The sequence below is a fragment of the Calliphora vicina genome, chromosome 5 (assembly GCF_958450345.1).
Source record: "Calliphora vicina chromosome 5, idCalVici1.1, whole genome shotgun sequence".
In the NCBI taxonomy this organism is placed as follows: domain Eukaryota; kingdom Metazoa; phylum Arthropoda; class Insecta; order Diptera; family Calliphoridae; genus Calliphora; species Calliphora vicina.
This window is the reverse complement of record NC_088784.1, coordinates 63,672,946-63,693,681: the sequence shown is the minus strand read 5'-3', so window position 1 is coordinate 63,693,681 and position 20,736 is coordinate 63,672,946. Positions and strand designations below refer to the sequence as shown.

The 20,736-nt window shown below is 30.8% G+C and overlaps 1 protein-coding gene across 1 annotated transcript in view; it reads left to right on the top strand.

Moving 5' to 3' along the window:
* Window positions 1–20,736, top strand: part of LOC135961325 (serine-rich adhesin for platelets-like) — an 86,326-nt gene that overhangs the window by 47,727 nt on the left and 17,863 nt on the right. The window contains exons 7-10 of the mRNA XM_065512821.1: window positions 6,144–6,358; window positions 14,970–15,108; window positions 15,236–15,341; window positions 15,984–16,146. Coding sequence (XP_065368893.1) covers window positions 6,144–6,358; window positions 14,970–15,108; window positions 15,236–15,341; window positions 15,984–16,146 — 623 coding nt within the window. The remainder of the gene's footprint in view (window positions 1–6,143; window positions 6,359–14,969; window positions 15,109–15,235; window positions 15,342–15,983; window positions 16,147–20,736) is intronic.

Here is a 20,736-nt window from a genome sequence, read left to right as displayed (position 1 = left end):
TCAGCCAAGATACAAAAGTTGTAAATAAATCTCTTTAAGCTTAATAATCAAAATTACTCGCCACCTCGAATCTAACATCTTTTAAAAAAATCTCCAAAAGTCCAAGTATGATCCGAATGAGCTGAAATTTAAAATATAAATAGTACTTAAAGAGACCTAGTCCTTCAGAGGCACTGAACACTATATTGCAGCTTGTGCCAATAGACCTTCACATAATTGCCACCTCTGCCTGCAGCGCAGCGAGGCTTCAAGCCTCTGGTTGTTGGAGATCGATAATATATGGCCACGCGGGGATTTTGGGCCAGTTGCCTTCGATCTTTGTCCAACCATCTGACTATATTACTCCATACACAGATTTTGATAGGCTATTCAAGGTCTTAATTCCCTCCAGGAGAGAGTGGGGTAGGGGTAATCTCGTGTACAAATATGACACTAGGATATATACCAGAGACCGAAAATAACAGGTTCACTTTTATTTCAATGGTAAATTCTCATTCGCAGCCATTTAAAAATAACTTTTTGTGATATATCACTGAGAGAGTGATTTATTCGAAAACATTTTAGGTTTGGGGTTGAGAGAAACAGAAAAGAAACAAACACAAATAATCTGAATGAGTGATTTATAATTTATTTTTTTCGTAAAGGTCAGCTTGTGACTTTTATTTGCGAACATGAAAAATAAATCGCAAAAATGCATTTGATGCATTTGATGCAAAACAACGCTTAAATATATAAAATTTATCAAAAGATTAATAACAATTTAAAAAAAATATTTTCATTTCTGTTACTCAGACTCATTACTTCATACTTATCATATTATTTCCATAATTTGTTAAAAATTACTAATGATATGGTATTGTATGTAAATAAAAGAGAAAGTAACAGTTATAAAGAACAAGAACAAATGAATTGTTTATCTCACATCAAACCATTAAAAAACAACAAAAACGATAAATGTCATACCAAACCATTTAAATAAAAATCATTTTATAACTGTTATTTTCAGTGATTTATTTTTATCACAAAAATATAAATCACAATTTGTGTTTTTTGGTATATGGGCGAGTTATTTTCGATCTCTGATATATACAGACGGTTCTAAAATGAGCTGTGGTGTTGGTTCTGGCGTCTTCTGTGACGAACCTAAGGTAGGCTTTTCGTATCGTCTTCCCAATGAGTGTAGTGTTTTCCAGGCGGAAATTTTTGCAATCATGGTAGCTTGCAATACACAAAATGATCATAATACCCGCGGCAATATAGGTATTTTTGTCGACAGTCAGGCGGCACTTCTCTCACTGAATGCCTACACAACTTCATCTGCACTAGTTAGGCAATGTAGGAATTCTCTGTCAAGGCTAGGTCGTCTATCTGACATTACTTTGGGACAGGGACCACTACGGCAGACGAACTAGCCAGAATAGGATCTGCCTTAGATATCTCCAATGCGGTCTCAGTAGCAATTCCACTGGGGAATATTAAAGCTTCATACTCAGACATTTTCGTACAAAGGCTGAGAATAGATGGCGTAATTTAGACACATGTAGGGTAGCCAAGTTGATGTGGCCATCTTTTAACGAGAAACGACATATGCAACTGATAACCTGGAATAGGAGGGATATATCAAGGTTGCTGGCAGTACTAACGGGTCACTGGCCGTTAGGCAAGCACGAAAATCGCCTGGGACTCCCTTTAAACGATCATTTTCGTAGTTGTAAACCAACCGTTACATTTTTACCTTTTAAAAACGGTGGTTTATTTCCTTTAAATAAATTGCAAAGAAAAGCAGTATAGTAGTTTAAAATTGTAACAACTCTTTACTTATTCGAATGTACACAACAACAGTTTAAATAGTCACTCTGTGTTTTAATACACACACTTATATTACACAGTTTATAATGTATTAGAAAACACTGACAATTCAGTTGATGTTAATTCAAAGTAACAGCGCCTATAATCTACTAACCTAACGACTGCAAACTCTGTCACTATTTATACACAGCTCCATCTTCCTTCCACTAGCATCATGAATTTTCTTAAAGGGAAAATCTAAAATGCTATATTTCTAGAGCTTTCAACAGCATCAATCTTAATGCCGTCAGTGCAGGAGTTTCTACTGTTAAATTATTATATGGTCGGGCTTGACCGAGCATACATTCTCACTTGTTGTTGTCAGGTTATCATGGGTTAATGAAGTCCCAGTACAAAACTCGAAACTTTAAATCAAATGTGCAGCCTCTAAACGTTATCAGATTTCTATCAAATTTACAGAATTTAGTTTTTATATGACGAAGAACAACCTTGTGAGCATCGAAAATCCAAAAATTGTAAAATAAGGTCCACCATAATATTCACATTATGAAAAATTCGCTGCATAAATCCTTTCAGTTTACTAAAAACACAATTTAATTTAAAAACACTTATTTTGTTTTAAAAATATCAATAAAGTTTTTCGTTTAACTGGCATTCATAGGATTTCATATGTGTTTTAGTTTATATCGATGGTTTAATGTAGAACGTATGTATGTAAATACAATTTTCAGTTGCAAACGAAAAAATATAATAAAATTTGAATAACTTTGAATATTAAATTTCTTTATTGATCAAAACAATCAATGAAATTTTTGTTTATCAGTTTATAGCAATTCGTATAAAGTTTTAAATGTGTTTTCTGAATATAAATGTTGAGATTGGCATTTAAAATAAAAGAATTGTTATTATTATTTAATAAGCATATAAAGACACACTTGATAATGTTAATAGACCACAGTCCGATAATGCCAAGTACCTTGGTATTAGGGATGCCAATTCCAATCACGATCCCGAAAATCCCGGGATTTTTCGGGATCGAGAATTCCGGAATAATACTAATCTCGCTTCAAATCCAAACGCAGCCAAATTTTTTCATTTGAATCAGGGAGCAGCACGTCTCCCTTGCATTTACGAAATTTATGTTCAAGTTATTTTCTGAAGGGGACTAGGGGCAAATGTAGCCCGATTTCCGCAATACTTTACAGTATAATTTCAGAGTACTTACAACTTATTTTGTGCAAAATTTTATAAGGATATTTAGGACTGCTCAAACAGTACTCCGAGGGACAATTGTATGGAGCTAGGGAAAATCATGGACCATTTTATTTTAACTCAATGCATTAGTTTTTGATTTGTTACATTTTTACTTAAATATATTAACGAAATTAATAGTTTTTATTCGTGAATTTGATGTTTTTGACGTTTAACTAAAACTCCGAAGTCCCGAAAAATCCCGGGATTTGTAAAACCCAGTCTCGTTTGGCATCCCTACTTGGTATATACAGTGGTCGACATAAGTCTATGTACGACCACAATTTTTGCAATAAATAAATAAAATAAAAAATAATAATGCAGTTTTGTTTGAAATCTATTTTTATTGCTATGTACCAAAAAAAGTCTACATACGACCACAGCATGTCCTGTTTTTTTTGAATACTAACAGATAAGCAATGCAATTTATTAAGTCTACAGATCAAGCAATATTCAGGTACTTTGAAAACACTGGTACAGTTAAAAACAAGCCGCGAAGTGGTCGCCAAAAGAAACTACATCATAGAGATGTAATCTTCATTTGAAAAGAAGTCAACAAAAACCCAAAAGTAAATATTACAAAATTAGCCAAAGAACTCGCAACAAGATCAGAAATTATTGTTCATCCACAAACAATTCAAAGAACCTTAAATAATAATGGCAATTAAAGCAGAAATCCTCGTAAATTAGTGAACGGATTGCAAACTTCGTTTGGAATTCACCCAAAAGCACTTTGAAAGGACATGGAATTCTGAAAGCAAGTTTTCTTCACTGATGAGTTGAAGTATAACATATTTGGAAGTGTTGGAGAGAGATAAAGTATGGCGCAAAACAAATACATCAATGGAAAAGTTACTTGCTACAGTTAAGCATGGTGGTGGCAGTGTGATGGTTTGGGGTACTGTCGCTGCTTCTGGAGTGGGAAAGTTAATGATTATTGAGGGTAATATGGATCCTTATCAGTATAAATCCATTTTGGAACAAAATTTTAGAGCACCAGTTGATATTTTAACTCTTGGTTAAAGTTGGATATTTCAGCAAGATAACGATCCGAAACATACGTCTCAAACTGTCAAAGATTGGCTACTCTACCATGCCCCACGACAATTGTACACACCGCGTGTGGGAAATTCTACAACGGAAGATCCGAAAACATCTTATTATTTGTGAACCAATGTTAAAGGAGAAGCTTCCAGAAGAATGGCAAAATATAACGTCCACAGAACTGGAAAATTTAGTTACTTCGATGCCCGTGGTAGCCCAACGAAATATTGAATTTAATGAAAATTTGTATTCGCTGAAAAATGTTTATTTAGTGTACAGATCGTATGTAGACGTTTGTCAACATATTTTTTTAATTTTTTGTGAATAACAGCTTAAATTAATTATAAATTTAGCTATATTTTTTTGTTATATTAATAAAAATGCATTTGAAATAAAACTGCATCATTACTTTTACTTATTATGGTTTAGAAGTCCGCGAGTTACTAAAATAATGGTCGTACGTAGACTTTTGTCGGTCACTGTATATAGATAGACGACTTACTTGAAAATGGTAAGAATCCATCAATGTTTTCTCCCAAGCCATCTAAAAAATGTCTTCCCGGAAAATTACTCTATACCAAATTTGATGAAAATCGGATCTTTATTGTCCATAGCTCCCATATAAAGACCACTTCTTAAAAACACATTAACCTACATAAATATCAATTTCAAACCAAACTGCAAAAATCAAACTGCTGGATTTTATTAATACCGATCCATATTTGATCATAGCCCAAAGGGTCAATTTGACCCGTTCTTCGGTAAAATCAAAAAAAGTCCTATCAAAAATGACATTTAAGGATTAAAATATTCCACGAAAATGTTTGTCGAAAAATTCAGTGGATACCAAAGTTGTCGGACTTACGATCCTCCTAAACATTTTTATACCCTTCACCTTCGTGAGAAGGGTATATATAAGTTTGTCATTCCGTTTGTAATTTCTACATTTTTCATTTCCGACCGTATAAAGTACTGGATGCTTATAGATAGCGGAGTCGATTAAGCCATGTCCGTCTGTCTTTCTGTCCGTCTGTCTGTTGAAATCAATTTTCTGAAGACCCCAGATATCTTCGGTATCCAAATTCTGTCAGACATGCTTTCGAGAATTTTGATATTTAAAATCAGCAAAATCGGTCCACAAATGGCTGAGATATGAGGAAAAAACCAAGACAACCTCGATTTTTGACCTATATCTGGATTACTAAGACATTAATATAGACAATATGGATATCTAATGATAGATATTTCAAAGACATTTGCAATGACGTATATAAGACCATAGTAAGTCGGACCTACAATGGGTCAAAATCGGAAAAAATTTTTAACCCGATTTTTTTTTCACAAAAAAAAATTGAAAAAACCAAAAAAAAAATTTTTAAAATTTAAAAAAAAAAAATTTTTAAAATTTAAAAAAAAAATTTTTAAATTAAAAAAAAAAAAAATTTAAATTAAAAAAAAAAAAATTTTAAAAATTTAAATAAATATCCTTAAATATCCTATATACCATTCATAAGGTCTCAATTTCTTCTGAGCAACTTAAAATCAGTTGATATTCAACTAAGTTACTGGCATATAAGTGCATATGGTTACGAGTAACCGGTTTTTTTGGACCCGAATCAAAAACAGAATCTGGTTGTACTCGATAGCACCTACTAGTAAAATAGTATCACTTCCCAGATATTTCTACTTCATTCGCTTTTGTACCACTGTGTAATAGACAAACAAAACATTAGCATTATTTTATCGCTCACTGTAATAGTAAAGGGTGTTTTTTATAGACACTGCGAACTTAAATTTGAAAAATTACCTCCATGTTACGCCACAGGAGGCCACATGCCCGAGATCTTATTTAAACATTAATGCCATAAAATGATATAATTTATAAAGAAAATTTGATGGATATTTCAAAAGTTTTTCTCTGTTTTATTTAATTTTAAAGTTCACCGCCTTTATAAAAATAACTCCCTTTATATTATTGTTTTCTTATTTGTCTACGTTCTTTTTCACTTACGTTCATTAAATCTTTTATTATTTTCCAGGATATCGGTAATATTTCGTGTACGTTCAGCAAAAGCTGTTAAAATAACAGATGCTGCATTACTTAAACGTCTGGGTTGTATTTGTGGCGCCATTGGCACTTGTTTATTGGTGCGCACATTGGTATCACCGCCTGATGTGGTCGTCGGACGTACAGCAGATGATTTGAAGGCATTTTTATGTAAAACCGACTGGTGGGATTACACATTTACATCAAGTAAGTACAACTATGTAGTCAAAAGTAAGCAAAACAAAAATAAAAAAATAAAAGAAATCGTGGAAAACTATAATAAAAAGAAAATTCTACATATATATGGGTAATTTCATAAGCAACAGCAAACTCAACTATTTAGGATTTCTAAGAGATGATAAAATTAATTCATTATTATTAAAGTATAGTAGTAATATATAATTAATGATAAGCTTCAGCGTATGCATAATAGTAAACATATTTGATTAATATCAAAAGAAATTATATTTTTACGTTTTTACCTTTTAAAAACGTGGTTTATTTCCTTTAAATAAAACTAATTATTTTGATTGCAAATAAAAGCAGTTAAGTAGTTTAAAATTGTAAGAAACGTTTAAAGAGCCAAATACACGTTTATATTTCACAGGAATACACACTTAATTTACACACTTTATAATGTACAAGAATACACTGGTAATGCAGTTAATGTTTATTCTAATAGCGCCTGTGACAAACTAAACTGACTGCAACCGCTGCCACTATTTATGTTTATTGCGATCTTCCAGCAGTTTCACGAATTATCTTAACGGACGAAACTAGAATGTTCTATCTCTAGAGCTTTTATCAGCTTCAATGTTAATATTAGCAGCTTTAACATTTAATGTTGCTATACTTACAAATAATTTTAATGACTGCGTGTTATCAACATTATTGATAAGTAGAAGTTTCTACTAATGGAAATGTTTGTAAATATGATAAATGTTGCAAGCAGTCGTTACAGACAGTTAAATTAAAATTGATAGTGCAATTTCGTAATAATCTATAGGTAATTGTTTTGAAATAAAATTCATTAAAGAGATTTTAATAAAGAATTATGCCTGAAATATCATTCGTTTTCATATATGAAAAGCCTCACATAACCTCACAATTTTGTGAGAGTGAGAAATGAAAACACTTCAATAAAATTAATTTTTAAATACTCACTTTACATGCTGCAATATGTTTCGGCTTCTTTCCCATTATGCCTTTACTGATTAAGAACGAGTAAATAATTTACGTAAAATGTACTCGGTCACAATGTACTGGCTATAATAGTCCTTCAGTTTTTTATTTCAACAAAAATTATTTTTCCATTATACATTTAAATAATGACCAGAATACATTGTTAAATATCCAGTGATAAATAAATAAGAGCGCATAATAATCTTTCGGTAAATGATCAAATTAAAGTTGGAATTTTCTTAAGAACGTTAATGATTTCGGATTGAAAAAAACATGATTTTAAGTGAGATTAAAATATGCATATTTGTTTAAAAAAATTATTAAAATTTATAGGTTAAATTAAAAGTTGATTTGCCAAACCTGTAAATAATATACAAAATATTCTTGCATTCACAGTGACAAGTACAAAGTAACTGGAAATCATTGAATCATAATGTTTTCTTGAAGTATTTATATAACGAAGGTTCACGAGAAGTGTAAGTTTTAGGAGAAATTGTGGTCTGGACATTGCTAAATTGAGGAAATCATGCACAAATATATAGAATGAGCAAATACTAGGACATACATACATATATCTGCGGTGTCTGATCTGAGGGAGACAATGACCGCTTAAGTGAATTAAATTTTACTTATACGTTTTTGCATTAAGTTCTCTTTTGAGAGCATATCCAAATTTTATATAGTCCCAAAGAATTTTTTTTTTCTATAAAAGAAAAAATATGAGGACTTTTTTGGGAAAAAACTTAAAAAATACACGCATACAATGTTGAAATATATTGTTACGTTTTAACGTTTTCAAAACGTTTGTTTATTTCCTTTAAATAAACCGGATACTTTTGATTGCAAATAAAAGCCGTTTAGTAGTTTGAAAATTGTAACAACTCTTTATTTATTTAAAATGTACAACAACAGCATTAAATAGTCACTCAATGTTTTTTTTTATACACGTTTTTAAATTCGCAGAAATACAGACACACTTTATAATGTACACGAATTCACTTGAAAAATACAGCACACTCAGTTGATGTTTATTCGAAAAGCCTCTCTGATAAACTCACTAACGACTGCAACCTCTGTCACTATTTATAACACTGCCATCTGCACTCTAGATTGCTCTTTATCTGTCAAAGTTCGAATATTCTAGATCTTACTAATACATACGCCATCTGTGGTGTACTTTCTACAATGTTCTTTAACTGAATATTCGAATTCGAATATACGGTCGCAGCAAACAGCGTTGCCATACTTACGATCAATGGTCAACTGAAAGCTTTTATTCAATATTAATAATGCCCACAGATATGTTAAAGTTTGGGCACTGCTATTTGAAAGCATTATACAACTTTAAATCAGCCGTTAAAAAAAATTCATTTTTTCCCCTTGTAAATGCACCTCAAAACTAAATCGAAAGTCGGCACGGGTTGCCCTTCTTAGAACAAGCTAAAAATTAGTTTGATGGTATTTTAGGTTATTACGAAAGTCTGTCTATCTTTCTGTCTGTTGAAATCAACTTTCCGAAGCCCCCAAATAACTTACATACATGACTCATACATCAATATCTCCGGTATTCTTCCGGCACTGTTGCTATTTAAAATCGAGAAAATCGGTCCACAAATGGCTGAGATATAAGGAAAAAACCAGGACAACCTCGATTTTTGACCTATATCTGAATTACTAAGTCATTAATATAGACAATATGGACCTTTGCAATGACGTATATAAGACCATAGTAAGTTGGACCCGAATTTTTTTTCACCAAAAGTTTTTGTTTTTCTAAAAATATTTAAAATTTTAAAATGAATTAGCTGTTGGTACCTTTTTTTGAGGGCCCACCGATTTTCAAAATTTTTGGGGGCCCATAAAAACAAATTGGTCACCAAAATGGACAAACTGAGTATAGGGTTTTGCTATTAGAGTAGTAGAGTCGAACCTATACTGTCATGATCGTGAATTTTTCCAAAAGTCTTCATATGTTGCACAGCGTTATTGGTCGTAGACCCAGAAAATTATATATATTCTAGAACAATCTAGCTATGTCTATCTGTTGAAGTCACGATAGGGCCCAGTGGAACGCACTTGGTTTAATGAAATTTTCCAGAAAATATTCATTGTTCGTTAGAAATGTTTGCCTTGCAAATGTGTTAAATCGGTCCAACCAAAAAACATTTTAACAAAATGTCCGTTCGACGTTAAAAAAAAAATAAATTCGAGGGACTTTGAAAACCGAAATTTGCTACAAATTGTTATTGCCAATAGCAAACTTATGTATCTAAAATATATGAAAAACATGTTTCGATCCGTATTATATTGGTGGTGGGTATATAAGAATCGGTACAGCCGTATATACTTTTATTTGTTCAATATGCTTTTGAATATGGGTTTCACCCAGAGATATGCAGCAATGAAATTTGACGTCTCAGTTGGAAGTAGAACAGACATGCGCAGACCATACCACAATTGTGGAAAATAAAATCACACGTATTCTTATGCCCTTACATTTTAGTAGTCGTTGTCCACTCAACGAGACAACTAGGAATACGCATGAGCACTGGTGTATGACTTTTTCTTTATTTTTTCAGTTTTTGTATTTGTGTGTTTGTAGGTGCACTGAATAAAATAAAGAATTGAATATGTTGGTGAGAGTAAGTGTATTGGTGAGAGGAATTATTTTTGCGAACCTCTGAAGTAGAACTACTATTTTGGAAAGGGTTTATTAGTTTCAGAAAGTACCAAGTATGCCTGCAAAAAATACAAGTTTTTGGGTGATTGATTTCTAGATACAAAATTCATGATCCTGTTAATTATGATCTCCGGCAAGTTATGGCAGTAACAAGTTTTTGATGGCTATACAAAATATAATAATCTTGTTATATATAATCACCTTTATTGAGTCTTCTATTAAAGTAATTTTCAATGAGCAGAGTCTAAAAAACAATTTAAAGAGTTAAATTACATGAAAAATTAAATATTTATTTAACATTATCTTCAACTACTGTTTAACTTCATGACACACAAAGTTTGTTCACGGCTAAGTACCTTGTTTCTTTATGTACTTTTGTTTTACCTAAAGAATTAAATGACAAGACAAATTTCTCAAAATAAAACTAAAACAAAGTTAACACACGCATAACGTCGTCGTCACACGAGCCAACACCCTTTAACAACCTTATTTTACAAGTAAGTGAATTAACAGCAGGAGATGCAAGCAGTTGTAGCCACAGCGGTAGGTACTCCAAAAAATACCTCAAGGGTTCAGCCACAAAAGATCAGAAGTATGAAGATGTTGTTGTGCTTGTTGGTGAAGATGTTGTCTATAGGTGTTGGCTGCGGTATTTCTGTAGACGAAAAAAAAAAAACAAAAATACAATTTTTCAACGTGACTTTACTATACCACAAACAAAGAAGAGAAATAACTTTAAGAGTAATTTAAGTGCTTTTTAAGACTCGTGATAATATGAATGAATGAAAACTTTTATTGCAAGGACTTTGAGAGTTTTAACAACTATAGAAAAAGTGCAAAGATGTTAATACTGGCATTCGATGCTGTTTTCATAAAAGTGAAATTCTGTAGTTTTCACATTTGTAGCAAATACAAATTTTTGTTAGTAGAGGGGTTCAGCATTGAATGGAAAATCTTTTGAAATATTGCAAATGCTGAATTTCATACTCCCCTAATGATACAAACATTTTCTACAATTATCAACATCTACAAACAGTTCATGCTTAAATCTGTATCTACAAATTTTGTACATTTTAGATGAAATTTAATTTTATTTTAAAATTCATATTGTTGTGCAATACATTATTTATAGTTATTATGTAATATAGGTACATACTTTAAAGAAATACAATTCTTTGCATATTTTACGTCAGTTATTATAGATTAAAGGGAGTTTAAAAATTTACGCAATATTTGAATTGATCTCCATTTGTGCAGAAAAATGTGGCCAACCAAAAAAAAAACAGTTAGGTAGTTTAAGTTTAGAAAAATTAGAGCATTACATAAGAGAGCAAAGCATTTTCATCCCTGAATAATATTTGGAAAAAATTCTGAAAGTTTGTTGAACAAAGTTCCGAATACAATTATTCTAAACTCTGACGTACGTTTTCACCTTGATAGCTTTGTTAATCGTTACTGTTGCATTATATGATCTCGTTTCGGGCCTCGAGTTCATGTGATTTGACAACATTTGATTTGTTTTATGGGATTATTTGACATTGTATTAAACAAATTAAAAAAAGAATGGTACGAATTAATAACTGTTGGAAGAGTTGTCTTCAAATTCATGTTTCTCTTTTTGTTCTCATCAAAGACAAGTATATAAATGTAGACGCTTCGTTGACAATGTTGCCAAAAAGTCAACAAAACTGGTGACTTGTCCCCTTCAGTAATGTTAATCTAGAATTTGTATTTGTTTTTTTTTTTTTGTTTTGGACTAAAAATCGGTCAAATAGCATTTTCTAAACAAAAAAGTAAACTTTAGTGGAAGAGTGAAATTGTGTCCGGTATTTAAAAAAATACCGCATATTTAGACAATAATTGTGAAATTTGATAATAATGTAGAGGGTATTAAGCGCTTCCTATCATTATATTTTAATAAAATAAAGTGTGTGAGATATCATCGAAATTTTTTATTCGTTCGTATTCATATCTGGCAACAGTGGGACGGAATCAAAATAAATAAATCTGGCAAGACGTCTAGGATTAAATTTGGCATGGACATTAGGAATTAGGAAAAAAATGAAATAATTTATATAATTTTTCAGAGAAATAGAAGTTTGGTTTATTTTAGAAATTGGTGTTGGTGCGTGATGTTTTTGATTCCAAATGATCTAAAAAAATGATTTTCATTACTTATACAATATTGGACATCACGTGGTGGTATGCCAAAAATTTCGCCAAAATTATTTATATGCCTAATGGACATAGACAAGGAATATTCGAGTTTCCGACTAATAGGCATTTTAAAATTAAAATTTTTTGCCATACCTTGCTCCGCTTTTTTTAAAATATATGGCGTCCTTTTGGAACGAATGGACAACTAAATTACCAATAATATACAAAAGATTTCAAAGCAATATCAACTACGGATTCAAAAATAAACGATTTTCTATTTATAAATTCAAAAAATATAGTAGATTTTTGCAAAAAGGTAACTTAACTCTTTTTTTATTAAAAAAAAACGTTCTTTAAGAACAAATAACAATTTTATGTATTTCTGTAAGACATCTTTATGGAGAAAATTTTGGTATAAAAAACATGTCCTATTTTTGAAATATGTATGTCAAGGAATTTGACCTATTTTTTTTATCAAAATTTAAATTTTGGGCCACATGTTCAAAAATCAGCTTTAGAAACCTATTTGCCTCCAAAGTATTTTCCCAGCCCCGTAGGAAATGTGGACACTATGATTAAAATTGTAAAAAATACCATTTTTGGGATTTTTTCTCCAATTTTTAGGAATTGCGGGATTCCCGTTGACCTTTTGACAAGTTTTTTTACACATTGTTTTTTAGAATAGAATGACAAATTTAAAAAACGTTGAAACGTCGGTCAAGCCCGACCATATAATACCCTACACTAAGTAAAAGAGCAAAAGCATTTTTCTTTTAAAATTTCAATAATTTATATTTTTGAATGATTTTCGGAAATGGACCTTATATGGGAGCTATGATCAATTATGGACCGATCACCATGAAATTAAGTAGTGTGTTTTGTGTCTACATGGAAGTTATTTATGTTGAATTTTGTGTGTATACCAACATTTTTAAGCGATTTATGCACGTTAAAGTGATTTTCGGAAGCGGGTCTATATGGGAGCTGTGACTAATTATCGACCGAGCGTAACAAAATTTGGTGAGATAAATTTCGTATATATAAAATTTATTTGGAGCGAAATTTGTGGAGATCTATTTATAAATTAAACATTTATGACTGATAAAGTCCAATTTCGGGAGGACATTTGTATGGGGGCTTGGAGAAATAATGGACCGATTTCAGCCAGTTTAAATAGGCTTGGTATTTGTGCCGAAGGAATTATATGTACCAAATTGGATGGAATATCTTCAAAATTGCGACCTGTACTTTGCGCACAATGAATACATGGACATCCTGCCAGACGGACGGACATCGTAATCGACTCAGAAAGTGATTATAAGGCAATCGGTCTACTTTAACCCAGATATGCCGACGGCTTGAGCTTGATCATTTTAAAAGTACTTTTATATTATTTTGGAAGCAAATGAGAAATAAAAAAACAGTGCAATTAAAGTTTTTTAAAAATTTATTGGAAAAAGTGGTTTTTTAAGTCGTCCTATATATAGGACACAACAAAAAAACTAAAATGCAATAATGAAACATTCATGCATATAACAATCAAGCTGCTTTTCATAAATATAAATTCCAAAAAAATATGGTATTTATTCACTTGTAAATGTACAAAATTTTACTTTCAGTACAAACGAGATATGTCCATAATGACTAAATATGTGCATTTTGAAAATATCACAAACTAAAAATTCAATAACTCAAAAATAGTAGCAAAAAATAATGCGATCACACAATCTCCCATGAGGTAGTGGTGAGTACTAAGTATGTGAACAAGAAAAAATGGTATTTTTTTTGGGCGTTATAAACATCTGCACAAACGCATTATATATTTTCTTAATATTTTATTCAACAACAAGTCAAAGTTGTATATTTTTTTAATCTACTTGAGATATTGAAATATTACCTAAAAATCGTCTTTTTTTGAATATTGAAAATCAGTCAACTTTGAAGGGCTATATCTTCTGAACCAAAAATCTGATTGTAGCATATTTGAAAGCATTGGATAGTTTTTTTGTAAAAGTGGTTTATTTAGTATTTTTTAGGGGCACATGAAATATTTGATTTTTACAACCTCACTTTTTTCACAGGCGCCACTGTGCGTGGTTTCCAAACAAAAATGGAGCGATGACGTCGAAAGCCCCAAAACACACCTAACAGTGACTTTTTCTGGATGCACTTGAATCTCGTGAAGAATGGTATTGTACCCATTCATACAGAAATGGGCCTCATCACTGAAGATGATTGCTGGGCGAAAAACTAACAGAACTTCAATTTTGATAGAACAATTCTATCATTTACAGTAGTAAATGATAGTCAATTCGGCAAATATAACTTATGGCAGATATCAACTGTAAAAGTTCGAAAGTAACTATTGGAAGACCTTTTATAAATGAATAATCTTCAGTATAAGATTTTGTTCTTTAACATATCGCAATCAAATTTGTTAAGTTAGTATATACTCTTCTTCATAGCAATTGAAAAAGTGGAAAGAAATTTACGATTTAGGAAAAGCAAATCACGCAAAAACTTAAATTCGAAATTTTTTATTTTTATTTTGTCGAGGCTGGTAAAATAATAATTTTGTTAAAGTTTAAAATTGTTTAAAGTTTAAAATTTTCTCAATTTTCATATTGGGCTCGTAAAAGAAATTTCTTTGAAAATATTGTCATATGATTTGGTCTTTTATTGTTGAACTAACAGGATACTTTAGAAATGGCAGGTCTATTTACAAAATAAAAGTAACTGTGTTTCCTATTTAATTCATATTCAAATATTTATTTAAAATTTTCTCTCATATATTTTCAGTGGAAGTTGTATTTTTGGCTTGGGGTGTACGTCTGTGTATAATGGTGCGCAAGGCTCCCTCAGAATTCAATGAAAGTCGTTTCATTTCGATGGCCATTTACAATGAGTTTCTGCTGACGTGCTTCCTAAATGTTTCTATGTAAGTATTTGTTTTCTACATATTTTATTTATGAATATTTTATAAAATTTAACTAAAATACTGCTACTTAATTTTCATGCTGCTTAAAAATTATTTTCCATTCTCCATTTTCATGTTTATTTTGCAGGCTTTTCCTACAATCTCCAGCTAATCCCGATTTATTGTACATAATATTTTTCTGCCATACCCAATTAACAATAACATTATTGTTGGCTTTAATATTTGGCAGTAAGGTGAGTTTGTTTTACAGCTACATAGAGCATACTAAATGGCATGGAATGTAATTCTTTTGTTTTTTATTTAGCTGAAAATTGTTTTCTCCGTTTGGTTTCCATTTGCCAGTTATTTATAAATATTTATCTTGATAAAAATAACAATTGAATCTTGAGTTAAGCTTCTGCTTTTTAAGGCAAATGAAATCTAAAAGCATGGCAAATATGTATTTAAAGTATTATTACACTGAGTGGCAAAAAGCTGCTTTTGTGGAAATGTTAATTTTATTTAAATTTGAATAAATGGTTCTTCCTTATTCACGGCTGGTTGTGTATTAAAAAATCAGTGACATGCAGGGTTATCAGTTTTTTTCACTTTTATACCCCAGAAATTATATTGTTACGTTTGTACCTTTTAAAAACGGTGGTTTATTTACTTTAAATAAACCGTATTCACATTCAATTTATTAATAAAATTGTAACTCTGTAAATCTGTTAAAGATGTTCTTATTTTCACTTCCATAAGGTTTAATTAAATCACATGCAAATTTACGAATCTGTATTAACACATAAAGTTTAATTTCACAAAATTTATGCAAGCTAGTGTAATTTATTCATAAATTTTTCCTTGTTTTTTTTTTGTTTCTTCACCAATCTCTACAGGTTTATATTGTTTTGCGTAGTGGTAAATCGCATCAGGAAAACATTGGCATGGGTGCCAAGTCTTCGGGTGCCAAATTTAATTTTCGTCCTCAAGTGCGCACTTTCGCTAATCCCAGTTCCGTAACAACGTCAACCGTACCTGTGGCAGCCACTACATCTGCGGGTAAGTTTTTTAAAAAGAAAAAATACAAAAATTATAATACAAATATGTGTATCCACAACACAGACAAAAAACCTCATGAAAAATAAAATTCACAGGAGAAACGAAAAACAATTGTTTTGTAATCTTTAGTTAAATATCAGCCAACATCATCATTGTTATGGCTTTTTTGTAGCACATACTAGAAATGCTTTCCATACATTGTTTTATTTATCGATTTGGTCATATTTTATTGTTTACCTTTTTTCTGGAAAAAAGGTAGCGAAGCCAAATTAATAAAATTTATATTTATTATACCCACCACCAAAAAGGTGGGAGGTATATTGTTTTTGTCATTCCGTTTGTAACATATCGAAATATTGCTAATAGATCGAAAAAGTATATATGTATATTCATATAGTACTATAAAATTCTGCACACGTTGTTCATATGATAAAGGATCAAGTAGTGTTGAAAATGTCCCTTTAAAATAAATTAATCATAATAAATAAAAATTGCAAAAATCGGTTAATGATTTATCCCAACACGCATATAATTTTATTCCCGGAATATGGCTCTTTTGTATATAAATACCTATATAACAGCAGTATCCATATAAAAATCGCCAATAAAATGTTCCAAGTAAAAAGAATTCACAAAGTGATTTTTTGTTTATATCGGTCTACATTTGATTATAGCCCCCATACATATATAATCAACTTCCGAAAGTTACTTAGGTCCACTTCTGTAAATCACTTAAATATGCATAAATCTCTCATAAGTATTGGCTCCCATATAAGGTACAATTCAGAAAAATACATTAACCAAAATAAATTACTAACAAATATGGATATCGAGGCAAAATTTTATACAGATCTGCAGTACTGTATTTTGTGACGATCAGTCCATAATTGGCCATTGCACTATGGTCCCAAATCGATTTTTTTTGGCAAAAATTCAAAAAATTTTTTTTAAAAATTATTAAAAATTAATTTATTTTCCTAAAGACAATACTCCAAGCAATCAAGAAAATATATTTAAAAAAAAACAGTTGAGAACACTGCTGGTCTGCTAGGCTTTCAAAGTTGAAACTTTAAACGCGTATTCTTAAATAAGTATTAAAACAGTATTACAATTGTATAACGAGCATACCTTAAAAAATAAAGTTATAAAGTATTTCAAATATGGGCAATGTAGCCCAAGTTACGTAGTTTTATGACATATTTTCGAATTTTATTTTTGTTGAGTCCTTGTCGTAATTCTTGATATTGTGATTGTGTAGTTTTATAGTCTCGCCATAACCTATAAGATCCGTGGACCAAAAGTTGTGTTTGGGCACGAACTTGCATGGAAGTTTAAATGTGGAAGTGTTTGCCAAAGTGTGTATTTTGAGTGTATATTCATATCTCGCCAGCATTTTTCAGCAAACACCCACAATTGTCATTTTATTTTAGCACAATTTTTGATTACCCGTACCGAAATGCTTTCGGATTGGACAACTGACGGGAGCAAATATGATGTACTATAGAGTGGGTTCTTTAAAAAAAATCAATAAAAATCTGAATATTAACCAAAAAAATTATCAAATAAAACAAATATATATAATTTTCTTTTACATATAAAAAAAGAGTTCAGTTTGGATACCTTCCCATTTAGTGGGCGTAAAGTGTGGGCGTGGTCCAATTGACTATTTTTTGTTTAAATTTATTTATATGCCATGGACATTAAATGTGCTGAAATTAAAAGCTCTGACATGATTATTTTAATTTATGCCAAAAATACTGGATTTGAAACCATAGTGCATTGCTCCCACAAAAGATCCACTCACGAGAATAACTTTATAACGAAAGGATCTAGGGGGTGAAATTTTCTCGAAAATATTATTTGTTGATCAGAAATCTTTTGTGTTAAAAATATGCAAAAATGTCCGCCCGATGTTTTAAATACGAGGGGCCTAGAAAACCGACGTTTTCCACAAATAGTTATTTATGTTAAAAAGTTTTGGATCACAATATATATGGACCAACATTTCAATTTGTATTAAGTCGACCTAGTAGAAGTGGTAATTTTTTCTGATTTTAATAACCATTTTTATGTGTTTACTGAATTGATAGCAAATGAAATTATTGTGGTGACTGATTTTCTGTTGCTAGATCGAAAAAATCCATTTATATATGTAGTTTTATCACCACTATTTGCTGTGTACATCTTATCCAAATCAAATGGAAACACATTCTCTTGAATTCACTATTTATATTTATATTTATTTACATTTATGTACATTAGAGTGACAATCAGTTGTATGGAAAAAAATTTTGATAAAATTCTGAAGAGTGCCGGGTGGAATATTGTGACACTAGACCTAAAAGTTAAGTGCTGAAAATTTTAGCCAAATCGGACAACGATTTCTGGACGCGCATCGAAGTCAAAGTTCAGATATATGCTAAATTTTACTATTTATATGGAATAAATAGGTGAAACTCGTTAACTTTCTGCATTGTTTTCTAGAAATATGTAGATTTATTTATATTAATGAATATTATATTAAAATTTTTTTTTGGAAAATGGAGATTCGAAACAGCCGTTAAAAAAAATATTTTTTTTGGTTATACCTGCGAATAGGTTAACGGTATCCTACGAAGACAAAAACTCATACACAAGTAAACACGGATATATTTAAAATAAAAATTAGCTTTTATTTTAATTTTTCTCGAAATATGTTAATTTTTTTTTCTAAATTTCTTGTTCAAGTGGCCTGAGACACGTTAATGGTCTGGCGAATTTGTAATAACTTTACCATTTTTTAACAAAATTTAAAAAAAAAAAATAAAAATTTGCATTTTTCCCGAATTTTGGCGATAATACAGTTTTTGGGTCATTTTGACCCAAAGGAGACACAGGGTCAATTTCCAAAAATGTTTTTTTAATGTAATATTCATTAATATAAATAAATCTACATATTTCTAGAAAACAGTGCAGAAAGTTAACGAGATTTACCTATTTATTCCATATAAATAGTAAAATTTACTTTGACCTAGATGCGCGTCCAGAAATCGTTGTCCAATTTGGCCCAAATTTTCAGCACTTAACTTTTAGGCCTAGTGTCACAATATTCCACACGGCACTCTTTGAAATCTAAAAAAAAATCGGCTGTCACTCTAATGTACATATTCAAAAAAACTTAAATTAATTCACAAAACAACATATTATTAAAAAATAAAGATTAAAGGCGATCCGTGACATATACTCTCTTTAACACATAAATTAAATCTGTCTTCAGTCCTGGCCCAACCCTCAAATGTATACTACCGTCCCTGTCTTGCAAACCCCGGTGATCGTCTCATCTCACTTTCTCCAGCTCCTACATATAAAATTGAATCATATGAATAACAACAAATCAAAATGAAGAATCTGTTTTGTATGTGCAAAATACTATTATAATCTTTATAAGAAAATATATAAAGAAATTCCAGAAATTAAAATTTTCCCACCTAAGTACTCTTTTTGTTCAGATGAATATGTTTTCCTCACGGAAGAAATTACAATGGTATTTAACTAGTGTTTATAAACCGGTTAATCGAAAAACCTGATGTTCTTCGAAATTTCGGTTTTTTGCGAACCGGTTAACTTGATTTCGGTTAACCGGTTTATATCACTCAATATTTGGGACTAAAATCTCATATTTTGATGAATTTTTTTAAAGTCATTGTATACTAGAGTGATCCAAGATTGTATGGACGAAAAAAAATTTCAGGTCGTACAGATCGTCCGCCCATCTAGAATTGTTCTATGTATTGTAGAAACACGTTGTGTAAAATATAAGCAACGATGCTGAAGTTTTGAGGTGCATTAACAAGGGGAAAAAATGTATTTTTTTCAGTTTTTGTAAAAAAATTTTATAAAACAAATTTTGTATGGAAATTCTGTTTGATAAGCCTTTGATAAATTTATAAACTGTTTATGCCTAGAAAAAATCTTGTGAATTCTTGTAATGGCAACTAGTTACCACTTGCATTATTTTGTAATGAGTGGTGGTTACCCAGCACATTATTTTATTTACTAGAATAGGTACTTATTTTTATACAGGTTGGTAATGTACTTTTGCATTTAGCATATCTAGTGTGTAGTGTCAATGCAATTAATTTTTTTGTTCATATCATATTCATTTATATGTTGATGTTAAAACTATTGTTAACTTACAATAAAATAACTCCTACATGGAGCAGTTAGTTAGCAGCTTGACTATCAAACACAAGCAAATAATGTGACTGTTCGATTCCCACACAAGGCAATATTTTTTCTGTTTTTTTTTTTAAGCTACATATTCTTGTTTTGATTGTAACTACTTAACCGGTGCTGAATTCCGATTTTAGTAAAACTTTCAGACTATATTTAAAATTACATGGACTATAATATTCTGAATAGCTTTTACTTAAAAATCATAACAGAAAGGAAATTCGGCTCATTCGCCAAAATATGGCCAAAAAATTATTATGTTGGCAATAAATCCCCAAGTAATGATCAACAAATTCTGAAATTTGTTTAACAAAATTTTTAAAAATTTGAAATTGGAGTTTTGGTCATACCTGCGAATAGGTTAACGGTATCCTACGA